At 50.4% G+C, this 16,765-nt stretch overlaps 1 protein-coding gene across 2 annotated transcripts in view; it reads left to right on the top strand.

The window, feature by feature from the left end:
- Positions 1–16,291, top strand: part of DAG1 (dystroglycan 1) — a 70,625-nt gene extending 54,334 nt beyond the window's left edge. For both annotated transcript variants that reach the window (XM_006744536.3, XM_006744535.3), the window contains exon 3: positions 11,474–16,291. In XM_006744536.3, the coding sequence (XP_006744599.1) occupies positions 11,474–13,873 (2,400 nt within the window). In that variant the 3' untranslated portion in view covers positions 13,874–16,291. The remainder of the gene's footprint in view (positions 1–11,473) is intronic.
- The last annotated feature ends 474 nt before the right edge of the window (positions 16,292–16,765 follow it).

Consider the following 16,765-nt stretch of genomic DNA (forward strand, 5'->3'; position numbering starts at 1 on the left):
CCTTCGGCTCAGGTCATGATCTTGGAGTCCCGGGATCGACTCCCACATCGGGCTCCCTGCTCAGCGGGGAATCTGCTTCTCCCTCTGACCCTCCCCCTCTCATGCTCTCTCTCTCCCATTCTCTCTCTCAGATAAATAAATAAAATCTTTAAAAAAAAAAATTTTTTTCCTTCCCTTCCCTTATGTTCATCTGTTTTGTTTCTTAAATTCCACGGAAGATGAGTGAAATCATACGGTATTTGTGTTTCTCTGACTGACTTATTTCACTTAACATAATACCCTCTAGTTCCCTCCATGTCGTTGCAAATGGCAAGATTTCATTGTTTTTGATGGCTGAGTAATATTCCATTGTATATTTGTATCACATTTTCTTCATCCATTCATCTGTTGATGGACATCTGGGCTCTTTCCACATTTTGGCTGTTGTGGACATTGCTGCTATAAACATTGGGGTGCATGTGCCCCTTTGAATCTGTGTTTGTACCCTTTGGATAAATACCTAGCAGTGCAATTGCTGGGTTGTAGGGTAATTTTTTTTTTTTTTAACATTTATTTAGAGTCTGGGATGCCTGGGTGGCTCAGTTGGTTGAGCGTCTGACTCTTGATTTAGCTTAGGGTTGTGAGCCCACATTGGGCTCCGTGCTCAGCAGGGAGTCTGCTTTTCTCCCTCAGCCTCTCCCGCTGCTGGTGCACACACGTGTGCGTGCTCTCTCAAATAAATCTTAAAAAAAGAGATTTATTTATTGGGGTGCCTGGGTGGCTCAGTCGGTTGAGTGTCCAACTCTGGATTCCGGCTCAGGTTCTGCTCTCCAGTGTGGGACTGAGCCTCACATCAGGCTGCATGCTGGGCGAGGAGTCTGTTTGGGGATTCTCTCCCTCTCCCTCTTCCCCTCCCCCAGCTCACACTTGCACTCTCTCAGATAAATAAATCTTTAAAAAAATATTTATCTGAGAGAGAGAGAGAGCAGGGGGCGGGTGGGGCAGAGGGAGAGAGAGAATCTCAAGCAGACTCCCTGCTAAGCGTGTAGCTGATACAGGGCCTGATCCCATGATCCTGAGATCATGACCTGAGCCGAAATCAAGAGCTGGAGTCTTAACCAACTGAACCACCCAGGTGCCCCCATACTGGAAATATTTTTAAACCTACTTTTTTTTTTTTTTTAAGATTTATTTATTTTAGAGAGAGCAGGGGCAGAGGGAGAGGGAGGGAGAATCGCAAGCAAACTCCCTGCCGACCGCAGAGCCTGATAGGGACTCAATCTCACAACCCTGAGATCATGACCTGACCAAAACCAAGTCGGATACTCAACCGACTGAGCCACCAAGGCACCCCTAAACCTACCTTTTTTTATTCACTGTAGCTTGATTTTTTTTCCCTCATGGTCATTAAGTATTCTTTGGGAATGTGACTTTTAATGACTTGCCCGATATTCTTATGTATGTGAGGAATATTTCAGATCTTGGTCCCAAGGAGTGTTGTTGAGGTGACTTCCAAATGGTATCCATCACTACTACCATCATCCAAGCTACCACTTATTTGCCTCTTCCCAGGTTGTCTCCCTCCCCTCAGGCTGTTTTCCACACTGAGGCAAGAGTTGTCCTTATCTTGGTAAAGCTTAAATCTGCTAACACCTGCCTTTCCCCCAACCATTACTGAGTTGCACTTAGGATCAAGGCCCATGTGATCTGGTCTTTGGCCTCCTCTCTCTCCTCTTTCCCTTCGCATATCATGTCTCAGCCACACTGGCCTCTTTCTTGCCCCAAGGACATGCCAAGCTCAGGGTCTACCCTGGCCTCTGACACACACTTTCTTCTGTTGGCTGGGGTCCTGTCACCTCTTTCAGGCTCATCTTGAGTCCTTTCCTTCCACCCTGATAAAAGCAGCTTTCCCACAAAACCTTATGTTATCTTAGCAAATTTCTGTACTTGAAATTCTTGGTTTTTATTAGTTTGCATGTTTGACTCCCATCACACAGTAGCTCCTCAGATGTTTATGGGCTGGCAGAGGGAATGAGGACCCCTTCAGGACCCCTGTAAACTTGCTTTGGATTGTCAAAGCCTATGAAACTAAGCTTGTCCGAGTCTCATGTGGGGTTCCCAGGTGAGGGTTGGTCTTCTAACCATTTTGGACGCGGTCGAGTTACCTAATGAGGATTCACAAGCAGAGCCGGGTCCTGTCCTGAGATTGGATGAGATTTGATAGTGTGGTTGTCCTTCTTGCTGTGACTGGTCAGGGGATGTGCATGGGGATTGGTGATGGACTAAGTCAGTATTTGCCACAGACTAAGCAGTCATAATAGTCTATTGAAGGGATAGAAAAGTAAGTCTCATTCTAAGTGAGCTGTCCTGGCCACCTGCAAGCCTTGTTTGACCTGTGTGCATCGAACCCTGGTTATGCTATTTCAAGAGGTTGTGGCAACTCTGGGGGTCACGGTGGCAGAGGGTGTATTGCTTTGCATCAGCCAAATATGCCCATCAGTAACATCAGCTTCCCAAGGCAAGGGCTTCCCTGTACTTTACACACCAGGCCTCAAGGAAATAAAAGAAGAGGAGACCCACCTGCCTGGAGGAGGTGGCCCTGAGGTCCTAGACTCTGCTCTGCCTCACGCCTGACATCCTTTTGTGTCCAGACAGCCCTTTTTCAGTTTCAGCTTGCCCAGCACCTCTTGCTTCTCCTGCTGTTCTCTAGCTCTGCCTCGAGAATCGATTTGCTGTTATCGACCCCAGCTTAACTCCCAGATGGATTCCATTGACCTGATGGTGCCAGCAGGGGCTGTGGGATACCTCCAGGCCCAGTGGCCAGCATGACCTTCTGGAGAGACTTGTGCCTCAGGACTCTGTTGTCTCCTGTGGCCTTAGGACACTCTAAAGCAGGTGGTCCTTGCATGTGCTCCCTTGGACCACACTAGATACCTGTATGCAAAGCTCACCCCAGGTCATCTGCTCTCACAGATGCCTTTAGACTCTAGAGCGCCCTCCCTCCTTGTCAGGGTTTGTGGGGATGGGTCCCACAGAAGCCAGCTTGGCCTTTGTTGGCTAGATCATCGGCTGTCCCAAGTTGGCCACAGTTGACTCTTGCCTCCCTCAGGAGTGGCTCCAGCTCCCTGCAGGTGCCTCTCCTCTGACTTGAGTGAGCGAGGGACTGGCTGAGGAAGGTGATTACGTGCCTGGAGACGTTCTTACCCCTCCTTTCTAGGGTAGTCAGGAGAGACATCATTGCATCTCATGAAATGATTGGCTGCCCCTTCAGATGTCTCATTTGGGTAGAGCCGCAAGGTTGGCTTTTCATTCCCGCTTCCCCTTATCCTCCTAGCCTGGAGACAATGTGGACTTTCCCTCAGCCCAAGATGTCGGCAGACTGGGAGCAGCCCTTCTTGGGACTGTGCTCTCAGCTGCTGGCGTGGGCCCCCAATTGTTCCCCTGAGAACAATGGGTACTCTTTTTGGCCAGGAAGGGGAACTCATGAAAGGACTGTTTCTTTGGATGCTTTGAGAGCTGTGTGGCGTCCCCGCCTGCATGAGATGAACTGCAGTTTCTTCCTGCCTCGAGTGGGTGTTCCCTGGCTCTGAATGGACCCCTTGTGAACATAGCACACTGGGAAGTGCGGGTTGGCGAGGGAAGGCATCTTGGGGGTGGGTTGTAAGAATGACATTTGCCCAGACACATCAACTCAAATACTTACTGAAGTGTAGACTTTACTTCTGTGTTTTGAAAAAAAAATTTACTGACAAGGGCTGAAAGAACATGACAAAGTAAAAATAGATGACATTGGGATTGAAGGACTGACTGTGAGAATTTTATTAATGGCTGTAACTATGCTAAGCTGTCCCTTTTGGCCGAAAAAAGATTAATTTTTGTTTTTAGATGAGAACCGTTAACATCAGGTAAAATGCTTCATAACTCAGACCTGGAGGGCACTGGCTGGACTGGACAAGTTGCGTTCAGCATGTGATCCTGTGGCCTTGGCCTTAATGGCAAGGTTTGAGGCTTGTGCTGGTTTGAGGCTTGCAGGTCCACCAAAGATTGTCTCTCGTGGGTGTGGCTCTGCTTTACTCGGCAAAGCAAAGGCCCCTCATACCCACTTCCACTGTGGTTCCTCATCTTATGTGGGGACAAAGTTTTGGCTCTTTGGTCTCAAGCCAGAGGTTCTTCCTGTTGACTTGTGCCATCTCCCTGCAGCCCAGTCATGTAACTGTCCGTGTGCATCATTTACAGAAGCTGAGCTTGGCCAAAGAGTAGATTTTTCTCATTGTCATAGTCCAGGGCCCAGATACAGGATCGCCCTGATGTATCACGGGGGCCTCTGAAACTTGGCTGGAGGCTCAGACTCCATCAGAGGGACAATTTCCTATCTCCCTAGGCAGAGGAGACCACATAGTAGGCCTGTGCAGAGGATGCCTTGATCACTTAATGTGTCAGTGCCATTAGGGTGTTCCGTGTGGTACCCAGCCATAGATGGCTCCAGGTTGGCCCAGCTTTGCAACTTGGCTGAGGAGTGGGGAGCTGAAGGGTCAAGGGCCAGTAACCAGGTCTGAGGGATGACAAGGACTTTGCCAGGGAAGGCTGCTAGAGGCCTAAGCAGTGGGGTATCCTAGGGCAGCAGTCTGTGCCACTTTGAAATGGACCACTGAGGGGCACCTGGGTGGCCTAGCTGGTCAAGTGGTTGACTCTTGATTTTGGCTCATGTCGTGATCTCAGTGTCATGGGATTGAGTCCTGTGATAGACTCCGTACTCAGTGTGGAATCTGCTTGTCCTCCCATTTTTTAATTGGATTCTTTGTTTTTTGGGTGTTGAGTTGTATAAGTTCTTTATATATTTTGGATACTAACCCTTGAATGGATATGTCATTTGCAAATATCTTCTCCCATTCAGTAGGTTGCTTTTTAGTTTTATTGATTGTTTCCTTCACTGTGTAGAAACTTTATTTTGATTATAGTCCCAATAGTTTATTTTTGCTTTTGTTTCCCTTGTCTCAGGAGACCTACCTAGAAAAATGTAGCTATGGCCAATGTCATAAATTATTGCCTGTGCTCTCTTCTAGGATTTTTATGGTTTCAGGTCTCACATTTAGGCCTTTAATCCATTTTTTAATTTTTGTGTAGGGTATAAGAAAGTGGTATAATTTCATTCTTTTGCATATAGCTGACCAGTTTTCCTAACACCATTTGTTGAAGAGACTGTCTTTTCTCCATTGGATATTCTTTCTTTCTGTGTCGAAGATTAATTGACCATATAACTATGGGTTAACTTCTGGGTTTTCTGTTCTGTTCCATTGATCTGTATGTTTGTGCCAGCACCATACTGTTTTGATTACTACAGCTTTGTAATATAACTTGAAGACTAGAATTGTGATACCTCCAGTTTTGTTTCTCTTTTTCAAGGTTGCTTTGGCTATTCAGGGTCTTGTGTGGTTCCATACAAATTTGAGGATTGTTTGTTCTAGTTCTGTGAAAAATGCTGTTGGTATCTTGATAGGGATTGCATTAAATCTGTAGATTGCTTTTGGTAGTATAGAGATTTTAATCATATTTATTCTTCCAATCCGTGAGCATGGACTGTCTTTCCATTTCTTTGTGTTGTCTTCAATTTCTTTCATCAGTGTTTCTTTTTTTTTTAAGATTTTATTTATTTATTTGAGAGAGAGATCATGAGCATGAGAGAGATCACAAGGGTAGAGGGAGAAGGAGACTCCCTGTTGAGCAGGGAGCCCAATGCTGGACTCGATCCCAGGACCCTGGGATTACGACCTGAGCCGAAGGCAGATGCTTAACCAACTGAGCCGTCCAGGCACCCTCATCAGTGTGTTTTCTAGTTTTCAGGGTACAGGTCTTTAACTTCTTTGGTTAAGTTTATTCCTAGATATTTTATTATTTTTGGTATAATTCTAAGTGGGATTGTTTTCTTAATTTCTCTTTCTGCTGCTTCATTATTATTAGTGTATAGGAATGCAACAGATATCTGTACATTGATTTTGTATCCTGCGACTTTACTGAATTCATTTATCCGTTCTAGCAGTTTTTTGGTGGAGTCTTTTCTATATACAGTATCATGTCATCTGCAGTAGTGAAAATTTTACTTCTTCCTTACCAATTTGGATGCTCTTTTTTTTTCTTTTTGTTGTCTAATTGCTATAGCTAGGACTTCTAGTACTATGTTGAGTGAAAGTGATGAGAGGTGTCGTCTTTGTCTTGTTCCTGACCTTAGGGGCAAAACTCGTTTTTCCCTGTTGAGTATGATGTTAGCTGTGGGTTTTTCATATATGGCCTTTATTGTGTTGAGGTATGTTCCCTCTAGACCTACTTTGTTGAGGGTTTTTATAATGAATGTATGTTGTACTTTGTCGAGTGCTTTTTCTGCATCTGTTGAAATGATCATATGATTTTTATCCTTTCTTTTATTGATGTGACATATCACATTGATTATTTGCTAATACTGAACCACCTTTGCATCCCAGGAACAAATCCCGCTTGATCATGGTGAACGATTTTTTTAATGTATTGGATTCAGTTGGCTAGTATTTTGTTCAGAATTTTTGCATCTGTGTTCATCAGAGATATTGGCCTGTAGTTCTCTTTCTTCGTGGTGGCTTTATCTGGTTTTGGTATTGGAAACTTGCATTTTGATGAAGGATTAAGTACTGGAAGTTCCTCTGCCCGTTTGCTCTCTGTCCAAACTTAGGATACTGAGTTGGGATGAGACACGTTGCTTGTGTTGCATGGTGTTTGGAACAGATGCTGTATCTTTATCAAACCGGTGTTTGACGTTCTACTGTGTGTGAGAGGGCAGCAGTGAGGCAGTTGGAGAGAATGCCCCAGAACTGAACAGGGAGTCAGTTACTAGTTATCTGCTAATATAGACTAAAGAGTGACCAAAACCTTCACACTTGGCAGTTCTGCAGTCATTGGTCATGGTGACTCATTGTGGGCATTGCTGGGCGGGTAGTCTTTGGAGCTTCATAACGGTCTGCCCAAGTTTTGTGGTTTTGATTCTTAGTTTTTGGATGTACTTTGTGGATCAAGATTTCTAAAACTGGGTGTGGGGCAGTTGGAGATCTTGTTTTCCTCAGTGGTGGGCTTGCCTTCTATCTCAGAAGCATGTCTTCTCTGAGGGTTGCTGAAATTGGAAAGATTTCTGGCTCTTTCTGTGTGAACCTGTGAGCTAGAGCCTATGATTTTCTTAAATCAGCCTTCTTCCTGCAGTTTCTGCCCCCTACAGGTGTTCCCACTGGCAGCCTGAAGGCTTTTTTCCAAGGTGGCTGCTTTATAAGGTTAGCAGGCCTTGCCTCCCCCAATCCCAAGGCAGTGTTGGTATCTGGTGATGGAGGGCTGAGTGATCTGAAACCCTGGGAGAGTCCCATGACCTGGACCAGCCTGTCACCCAAACACGTGCTGGTGCTCTGTTTCCCGCCTCTTATCTGTCATTCCTGCCATTAAGGGTTAGTTGTGGGTGGTACAGCTAGGGCAGAAATCTTTATGTGAATAAACCCAGAGACTCCAAGGACAGTCTGAATCTCATGTGCAAACGTGCCAGGATAGAGCACATCTGTTTGAGACTGAAGAAGTGAATACTGGTCTTTGGGTTGCCCCTGCAGCAAGTTCTCTCCTCCCCCAGGCCCCTCAGGGTTTTCATCCACTCCTGGCAGATAGTTCTCAATAGGCAAGCAAGTCCCCGAGGGTCCCAGGGCCTTACTCCCCTGTAGAGTCCTGGCTTCCCCTTCCTGTGGCCTCCCCACTTCCCTTTGATGCTTGGAGCTTCTGCTTTGGGGGATGACCAGGGAGAAAAGGTCACAGTGTGTGATGGGTCCAAGGCCAGAAGCAGGACCGGGGAGTGGACTCTCAACCTATTGCTGCAGCAGCCTCACAGTGCGGACTGGGTCCTCTCAGCCCAGGAGTGGGCGGGGAACCGCACCCACAGAGAATCCAGCATGTGCCTGGCCCTGTGATTGTACAAGGATGCCATCGTTTTCCCCTTTTTACAGATGAGAAAACCGGGGCTGAGGTTGGGTCAAGTTTCAGCCTGCCTGGAACTGGGATTCAGCCAAGGACTCCTGGAGATGGGGCTTCCTGTCGCATCTGCTCTTGTTATAGGGAACTATGAGTCCTGGCTTGTCGGGGGCAGGTCTCTCAGGAGGAACTTTCATATCCTGCTTTGCCCTTCGGCCCTGAGAGGAAAAGCGTTCTAGAGCTTGGAAGTTTTAAAAGCTTGGGAAGATGTGTGGAGTTCCCCTGGGCTGAGGGGCTCCTGCTTTGACAGGGTAGAGCAGGTGTTGGATTTCAGAGCATTCCCTCAACTGAGTGCCCTCAAGAGGGAGGGACTGTTAGTGGAATCCTTCAGGGACTGTGGACACTGCCAGCCCTTTAGGCATGTTCAGGCTTCCCAGTGCAGGGGCTTTCTCCAAATGGCCTTGAAAATGCAGAGATGCCAGCTTGCTTGTGACTTGGTTGCATTCCTTGTAGAGCTCGTATTTGTTTCGCTCCTTGTGGCCCTTCATTGAAGCAAATCACTGCCACTTAAAGTGCTCCCTGGGCCCCACATTCCCAATACCAGGATGCTCAGAGATGCATGGATGTTAGAACTTTCAGGTTGGTACCTTTCCTTCCTGTCTGAGGAGTACCCAGGACCCTGGGGACTGTCTGCTTCAGATTTATAGACGCGGGTCGGATACCTGTCCCGTGGCAGGGCATGGCCAACGCTCCAGGATCGTGAGGAGCCAGGATCTGCAGAAGGGAAGGCAGAAGTGCAGGTTGGAGAGGCTGTTAGATGTTTTTTTTTTTTTAAGATTTTATTTATTTGTGAGAGAGAGCGCACAAGCAGGGGGAAGTGGCAGGAAGAGGGAGAAGCAGGCTTCCTGCTGAGCAAGGAGCCCGATGCGGGACTCGATCGCAGGACTCCGGGATCATGACCCGAGCCGAAGGCAGATGCTTAACCGTCTGAGCCACCCAGGTGCCCCGGCTGTTAGATGTTATTAACATGTAATAATGTTACTTAGCATAGTTTAGATAAGTGTATGTCTTCTGAGGGTGGCCGTGTGGGAGCCTTGGCCAAAGAGTGGCTTGGGCTTATTCCTTAGGAAATGTCTGGCAGCAGGCCTGTGGCTGTTGGGGTCAGCAGAATAGGAATTGAGCCAGGCTGGGAGGCTTGAGGAAGTGGGGCCATTCTCAGTTTTCTCTGTTATAAAGTGCCCTTGGGTAGCTGGTGAGACTTGGAAAAGCACTGGGACTACTTACTCGTCTGTGCTGATGGAACGCATAGGGCTGGGCACAGGCATAGCCACCTGGATACTCAGGAATGTCCCATGGGCCTGGCCAGCCAGTTGGTACCCACTGACAGAGCCTGTCCTGGTCTCTGTCCCAGCCCTGTTTGGTCTTCTCTACAGGTGGCGTCTCCTTGGATGACTTCACCTTGAGCTCTCCATTCTAGGCCCTCCCTCTGGTGGGTGTCTTGTCATCCCAGTGGTGGCCATTGGGATGGAGTGTGGTGAGGAAACACGCTTGGGTTGCTGGAAACCTGGCTACACCCTGGCTCACCTACTGTCCGCCTCTGAGGACCCCAAGCCATACCCCACCGTTGTAAAACATTTCATGGTTCCATGACTACTCCATTTGGGCCTTGACAGCTTTGCTTCCTATTTTCTGCAAAATGAGAGCATTTAGCCTTTGCTTTACATGTTTATATGTGGATGTGACAGTTTTCATATTTGATATAACTGAACCAAAACATTGGAAATAAGTATTATTTTTGTAGCTAAAAAAGATTTTAAAGGAAAAATATATTTAGTGTTTTTCATGGATTTAAAGACACCCATGTTTACAGATACTTTGTCATTTCTGAATGTTGGGTGTGTTTGCAGTGGATGGTGACTGACAGGAAGGGGGTTCTTAGTGGTGCCTTAGGTAGATGGTGGTGCACCTCGAGTTGCTGTGGTGTCACAAAAGAAGCTATTCATAGACCCTCTGTGATCTCAGTGGCTCAGAAGCAGTCACTAAAGGACAGCCCCAGTAACAGTAACTTCTAATAATGTCACATGTCTTCTCGTGGGTTTTTGGAGGTAGGAAATCTGTTTATAGGGTAGTAAGTATCTCGTCTGGTAAGATTGATGGAATGACATGCACCTGGCCATGGGTCCTGACTAGGAAGATCAGGTATGGGTCTCCTTCCCAGTCAGGCACCTGGCTTTTGGCAAGAGGAATTCTGAGGAACCAGAGCCTCTAGGGAGCCCAGCAGAAGCCCTCTGGCCTTCCTGCTGTGGGCAGAGAAGCATTTTAGTGTCCCTCTGCTGAAAAGCAGTGGCCATGCAGGGCCATCCCTGGGCTGAGGCTGGCAGTTAAGACGTGCCGTCTCTTGGCCATTGTTGTCTCTGGGCTTGAGACGGAACAGGACCGTGGAGCTGAGAGTGACGTTCGTTAGACCAGAGGGTGGGTGCCACCTTTCTTGGGTTGGGGGCAGGAATGGCGTTTCCCAGAGGTGAGAGTAGTCATAGATTGGCCCGAGCAAGAGGCAAGCCTTGCTTCCCTCTTACCAGCTGATGGTAGAAGTTTCTCTGGCAGCATTTCTTTGGGTACCTTGATTATCACCAGTCATGTCCCTGTGGAAAAGGACTTCTGCCCTAAAATAGGAGCACCTGGGAGGTGCTGTTGAGTGGAGTAAGGGGGTGAGCTCCTCAAGGCCTGCTTCTGGGGCCTGGGCTCTCCAAGGACAGAGGTGGGCTCTGTATATTTCCCAAACTTAGTTGACTAAAGAACTCTCCCTTAGAGAGACCAGAGCTCCTTGGACTCTTTGATCAACACTCTTCTAGAGTTCCCCACGCTGGGTGTTGCCATTTTTCCTGAGGTTTGAAAAGCAGGGTTAATTAAGACGTTAGATACGGCTAGCTGTATTTGCCATCCAGATGTGTCCCACTGTACTTGAATGTATGTCCAACTGACGTGGTAGTTGTAAGTGAAGCATCTGGGGACATTGAGTTGTCCCTTGCACCCAGGGCCGTGTGCATTTCCACTTCTGGGCAGGAAGGGCATACGACTCGAGCAAAATTGTGTCTACAGAGGGCAGGGAGAAGTCTGAGACAGGGTTGGAAAGGAGTGCTGAGGGATGAGACACTTGGACCTGACTCCACAGGCCAGGTGGGTGAGTAGGTGGCAGGGCATATCGCTGTTGTAGAAACCTGCAACGTTCTTGAGCTCCACGGCATCAGTTCTCTGGGACGAGATGTGTGTGTGAGTGCCATCACTGCTGTCTCCCCATAGTGTGGCCTTGGGCAATCATTTGCCTTCCAAGCTAGCCTGTCTGGCAGCCCCAGTCTTTCTTGACAGGTGGAGGAGAGCTCCAGGAGAGGAGTTGGTTCCCCCAGCAGAAATTCTGAGTTATACCTTCAGCCTGTCGCACAATTCAGGCTGGGCCAGGGAGGAACTACTGTGATCATTGTCAGCTTATGCATCGACAGTACCCCTTAACTCATGCTGGTGTCTCTTTTAGGTGTCAGCAGCGGGGAAAGAGGCCTTGCCGTCCTGGCTGCACTGGGACCCACACAGCCACAACCTGGAGGGCCTCCCTCTCGACACCGATAAGGGTGTGCATTACATTTCAGTGAGCGCCACGCGGCTGGGGGCCAACGGGAGCCACGTCCCCCAGACTTCCAGTGTGTTCTCTATTGAGGTCTACCCTGAAGACCACAGCGAGCCGCAGTCTGTGCGGGCGGCATCCCCAGACCCTGCCGAGGTGGTGTCATCGGCCTGTGCTGCCGACGAGCCTGTGACCGTCCTGACGGTCATTCTGGATGCTGACCTCACCAAGATGACCCCAAAGCAAAGGATTGACCTCCTGCACAGGATGCAGAGCTTCTCAGAAGTGGAGCTTCCCAACATGAAGCTGGTGCCCGTGGTGAACAACAGACTGTTTGACATGTCAGCCTTCATGGCTGGCCCGGGCAATGCGAAAAAGGTGGTGGAGAATGGGGCCCTGCTCTCTTGGAAGCTGGGCTGCTCCCTGAACCAGAACAATGTGCCTGATATTCGTGGTGTGGAGGCCCCTGCCAGGGAGGGCGCGATGTCTGCCCAGCTTGGCTACCCTGTGGTGGGTTGGCATATCGCCAACAAGAAGCCCTCCCTCCCCAAACGCATCCGGAGGCAGATCCATGCCACCCCCACACCTGTCACTGCCATCGGGCCTCCAACCACGGCCATCCAGGAGCCCCCATCCAGGATTGTGCCTACCCCCACGTCTCCAGCTGTTGCTCCCCCAACAGAGACAATGGCCCCTCCAGTCAGAGATCCTGTTCCTGGAAAGCCTACAGTCACCATTCGGACTCGAGGAGCCATTATTCAGACCCCAACCCTAGGCCCCATCCAGCCCACTCGAGTGTCAGAAGCTGGCACCACGGTTCCTGGCCAGATCCGCCCAACGATGACCATTCCTGGCTACGTGGAGCCCACGGCCGTCGCCACCCCTCCCACGACTACCACCAAGAAGCCACGAGTATCCACACCCAAACCAGCCACGCCTTCTACTGACTCCTCCACCACCACAACTCGAAGGCCGACCAAAAAGCCACGGACACCCCGACCGGTGCCGCGGGTCACCACCAAAGCTCCCATCACCAGACTGGAAACCGCCTCCCCGCCTACTCGCATCCGCACCACCGCAAGTGGGGTTCCCCGTGGAGAACCCAACCAGCGGCCAGAGCTGAAGAACCACATCGACAGGGTGGATGCGTGGGTGGGCACCTACTTCGAGGTGAAGATCCCATCAGACACCTTCTATGACAACGAGGACACCACCACCGATAAGCTGAAGCTGACCCTGAAGCTTCGGGAGCAGCAGCTGGTAGGCGAGAAGTCTTGGGTGCAGTTCAACAGCAATAGCCAGCTCATGTATGGCCTGCCCGACAGCAGCCACGTGGGCAAGCACGAGTACTTCATGCACGCCACAGACAAGGGGGGCCTGTCCGCTGTCGATGCCTTCGAGATCCACGTCCACAAGCGCCCTCAAGGGGACAGGGCTCCTGCGCGGTTCAAGGCCAAGTTTATGGGCGACCCAGCCCCAGTGGTGAATGACATCCACAAGAAGATTGCCCTGGTGAAGAAGCTCGCTTTTGCCTTTGGGGACCGCAACTGCAGCACCATCACCCTGCAGAATATAACCCGGGGCTCCATCGTGGTGGAGTGGACTAACAACACGCTGCCCCTGGAGCCCTGCCCCAAGGAGCAGATTGCGGTGTTGAGCCGGAGGATTGCAGAGGATGACGGGAAGCCTCGGGCCGCCTTCTCCAACGCCTTGGAGCCTGACTTCAGGGCCATGAGCATCGCTGTGACAGGCTCGGGCAGCTGCCGGCATCTGCAGTTTATCCCCGCGGCGCCACCCAGTAGGGTGCCCTCAGAGGCGCCGCCCTCGGAGGTGCCGGACAGGGACCCCGAGAAGAGCAGTGAGGATGACGTTTACCTGCACACGGTCATCCCGGCTGTTGTGGTCGCAGCCATTCTGCTCATCGCCGGCATCATTGCCATGATCTGCTATCGCAAGAAGCGGAAGGGCAAGCTCACCCTCGAGGACCAGGCCACCTTCATCAAGAAGGGGGTGCCTATCATCTTTGCAGACGAGCTGGATGACTCTAAGCCTCCACCCTCCTCCAGCATGCCACTTATCCTGCAGGAGGAGAAAGCCCCTCTCCCCCCTCCTGAGTACCCCAACCAGAGCGTGCCCGAGACCACTCCTCTGAACCAGGACACCGTGGGAGAGTACACGCCCCTGCGGGATGAGGATCCCAACGCGCCTCCCTACCAGCCCCCCCCGCCCTTCACGGCCCCCATGGAGGGCAAGGGCTCCCGTCCCAAGAACATGACCCCGTACCGGTCGCCCCCTCCCTACGTGCCCCCTTAACCCACAAGCGCCTGGGTGGAGGCAGGGGTAGGGCAGGGCCCTGGAGACAACACGGTGTTGTCTGTGGAGACCGGTGGCCTGCAGACCATCGCCCACTGGGAGCCGACACCTGACCTAGCACACACTGACACGCGCGAGGCCTGGCCGAGCCCGCCCTCTCTGGTCCTCCAAAACCCCAAAGCAGCTGGAGAGACTTTGGGGACATTTTTACTTTTATTTTTTGCCTAACAGCTTTTTGTTTGTTCATAGAAAATTCTTTGCTGCGGTTTGGATGGCTGGCTCTGAAAGCACTGTTTGGAGTAGAGGTAGATGAAGGGAGCGAGGAGCCGTGAACGAACTCGCAGGCAGTGCTGGGCGGCCTCCCGGCTCTCTGCGTTTTGCCTTTAACACTAACTGTACTGTTTTTTCTATTCACGTGTGTCTAGCTGCAGGATGTAACATGGAAAACAGTAGCTAAAGATTAAATTCAAAGGACTTTCAGAAGTTAAGGTTAAGTTTTTACATTTAATCTGCTGTTTACCTAAACTTGTATGTATAATTTTTGGGTGGGTATGGGAAATTGCTTTGCTAAAAATAAGCTCCCAGGGTGTTTCAAACTTAGAGAAGACCAAGGGACAGTATTTTTTATCAAAGGAATCCTATTTTTTCACACTATGTAAACTTGGTTGCTCTGATATGGCAGAGCCTGACTGGGGGCCTCCCGGCTGTGGCTCTGGGGCCAGGGCCCTGGTGCTGGGCTTGCTCTCCCGCTCTTGCCGGGGGCCAGAAGCTGGAGGGGCCTCTTGGCCGTGGACATCCACACCCCCACCCCATGCACGCTAGTGGCCCACCACCAAGGGGTCTTCATTTCCATGGAAAAGGGACTCCAAGAGGCAGTGGTGGCCGTGGCCCCCAACCTAGGTGCTCCAGGGTGGGCCGGCTGCTCGTGGGGGTGGCTGGGGAGGTCGAGGGACTCGACCACATCGACATATTTTCTTTTACCCTTCTGTGTTTTTTTTCCCCTCCTGAAAGGAATATCATGGTTTTTGAAACACTCAGTGGGGGACGTTTTGGTGAAGATGCAATATTTTTATGTCATGTGATGCTCTTTCCTCACTTGACCTTGGCCGCTTTGTCCCAACAGTCCACAGCCCCACCCTGACCCACCCCACCCCTCTTCTCTGGCACTGCAGTCCTGGGCCTTGGGCTGGGAAAGGTCTGGTGGCGGGGGAGGAGTGCCAGCAATAGTTCATAGTAAAAATCTGTGGGCTCTCAAAGCTAATTTTTTACTAAAGTTTTTATACAGCCTCAAATTGTTTTATTAAAAAAAAGATTAAAAATGGTGATGCTTACAGCAGTTTGTACAAGCTCTTAGTGTTGATTCCATGGAACTGACGGCTTTGCTCATTTTGATTTTTTTTTACCCCCTTCTTTTCATAACGGTTTAAATTCTCAGATTACACTGGGCTTCTTTTGCCTTTTTTAGCAGAACGTCCGTCTGTCCATCTGCATCTCTGTCCCGTGACTCAGGGGTGCCCACTCTGCTTTGATTCTCCTCCTTTGGAAGAAACCATTTTGAGCATGACTTTTCTTGATGTCTAAGAGTTATTTTGGGTACCTTTTAGGGAGGAATGCCTTTTGCAATAATGTATCCCTTCCGTGATCGAGGGCTGGTGGGTGGACCCAGGCTCCCTTTGCACACCGAGCAGCCACTTCTAAGCCATATCGACTGTTTCACAGAGGATTTGCGTGTGCTGCCTCAGGAGGGGAGGGCTGGTCAGAGAGGAGGGGGTCTCCAGCCTGCCCTTCTCAGGAGGGCGTTCCCCCTGCGCCTTTCCCTACAGGGCCCAGCCTCTCTCCGCTGCCCAGCCCTTGGTGGGGTACTCAAGTGAGCAGTGCCCCTGTGTGGGGGGGGGCCTGTGGCTGAGGGCTCAGTGGACCTCTGGTGACCGGGTCTCGTGCCTCCCCGCCCTGATCCAAGCCGGAGTTTCTCCATTGCCCCAGAGTCGAGCACAAGTGGGGTCTGACCTGGTGAGATTATTTTTGATGACCTCGTCAAAAAAATAAACAATTCCCAATGTTCCAGGTGAGGGCTTTGAAAGGCCTTCCAAACAGCTCCGTTGCCCCTAGCAACCCCACCATCGGGCACTGCCACGCAGAGACATGGCTGGCCCCGAATGGCCTGTTGCCATAGCAACTGGAGGCGCTGGGGCAGTGAACAGAATAACAACAGCAACAATGCCCTTGCAGGCAGCCTCCTCCCCTGAGCGCCGGGCTGGCGATGGCCGTCGGGACTCTGTGACACAGAGCCAATCTTACATTCGAGTGCTCACCAACCACTGACATGTTTTTATTTCCTTCTATATGATTTTAAGATGTGTTTTCTGCATTCTGTATAGAAACATATCAAACTAAATAAAAGCAGTGTCTTTATTACAATGCCGTTGCCTCCAAGCATCTATTTCCCTGGCCCCTGCAATGTTGTAGGATATGAGTGGGGTACGGGTCTGGTTTTCATGTGACAGAGGGAAGACGGGACCCAGCCAGGCCCATTCAGAGGACTTGGAGGTGGCCTTCGTGCAGCTGACCTGATGGCCTTACCATTTTTGTGCCCCTGAGAGGGGTGGGTGTGTGCCTTATCATTTTTGTGCCCCTGAGAGGGGTGGGTGTGTGCTCACAGCTCTCCTTAGCCGCTCTTCTGCCTGAGCTGGCAGAGAAATCGTGAGCTTCAGTTTCCTCATCTGGGAGGATGGTGGGAAAGGTCCTGCCTGCCATAGCTGTCTGCCCCAGAGTGGGTAAGCCCCTGCAGTCCCACCTCAGCTCCTGCCCCAACTGTCTTGCGGTCTCGGGGCTGGCCAGTCTCCCAGGGAGTCTCAAGAAGGCAGGTTTGGCCTTGGCCTTTTAGTGGGGAGA

Source organism: Leptonychotes weddellii, chromosome 1 (assembly GCF_054177405.1).
Source record: "Leptonychotes weddellii isolate Sample4059 chromosome 1, ASM5417740v2, whole genome shotgun sequence".
NCBI lineage: Eukaryota > Metazoa > Chordata > Mammalia > Carnivora > Phocidae > Leptonychotes > Leptonychotes weddellii.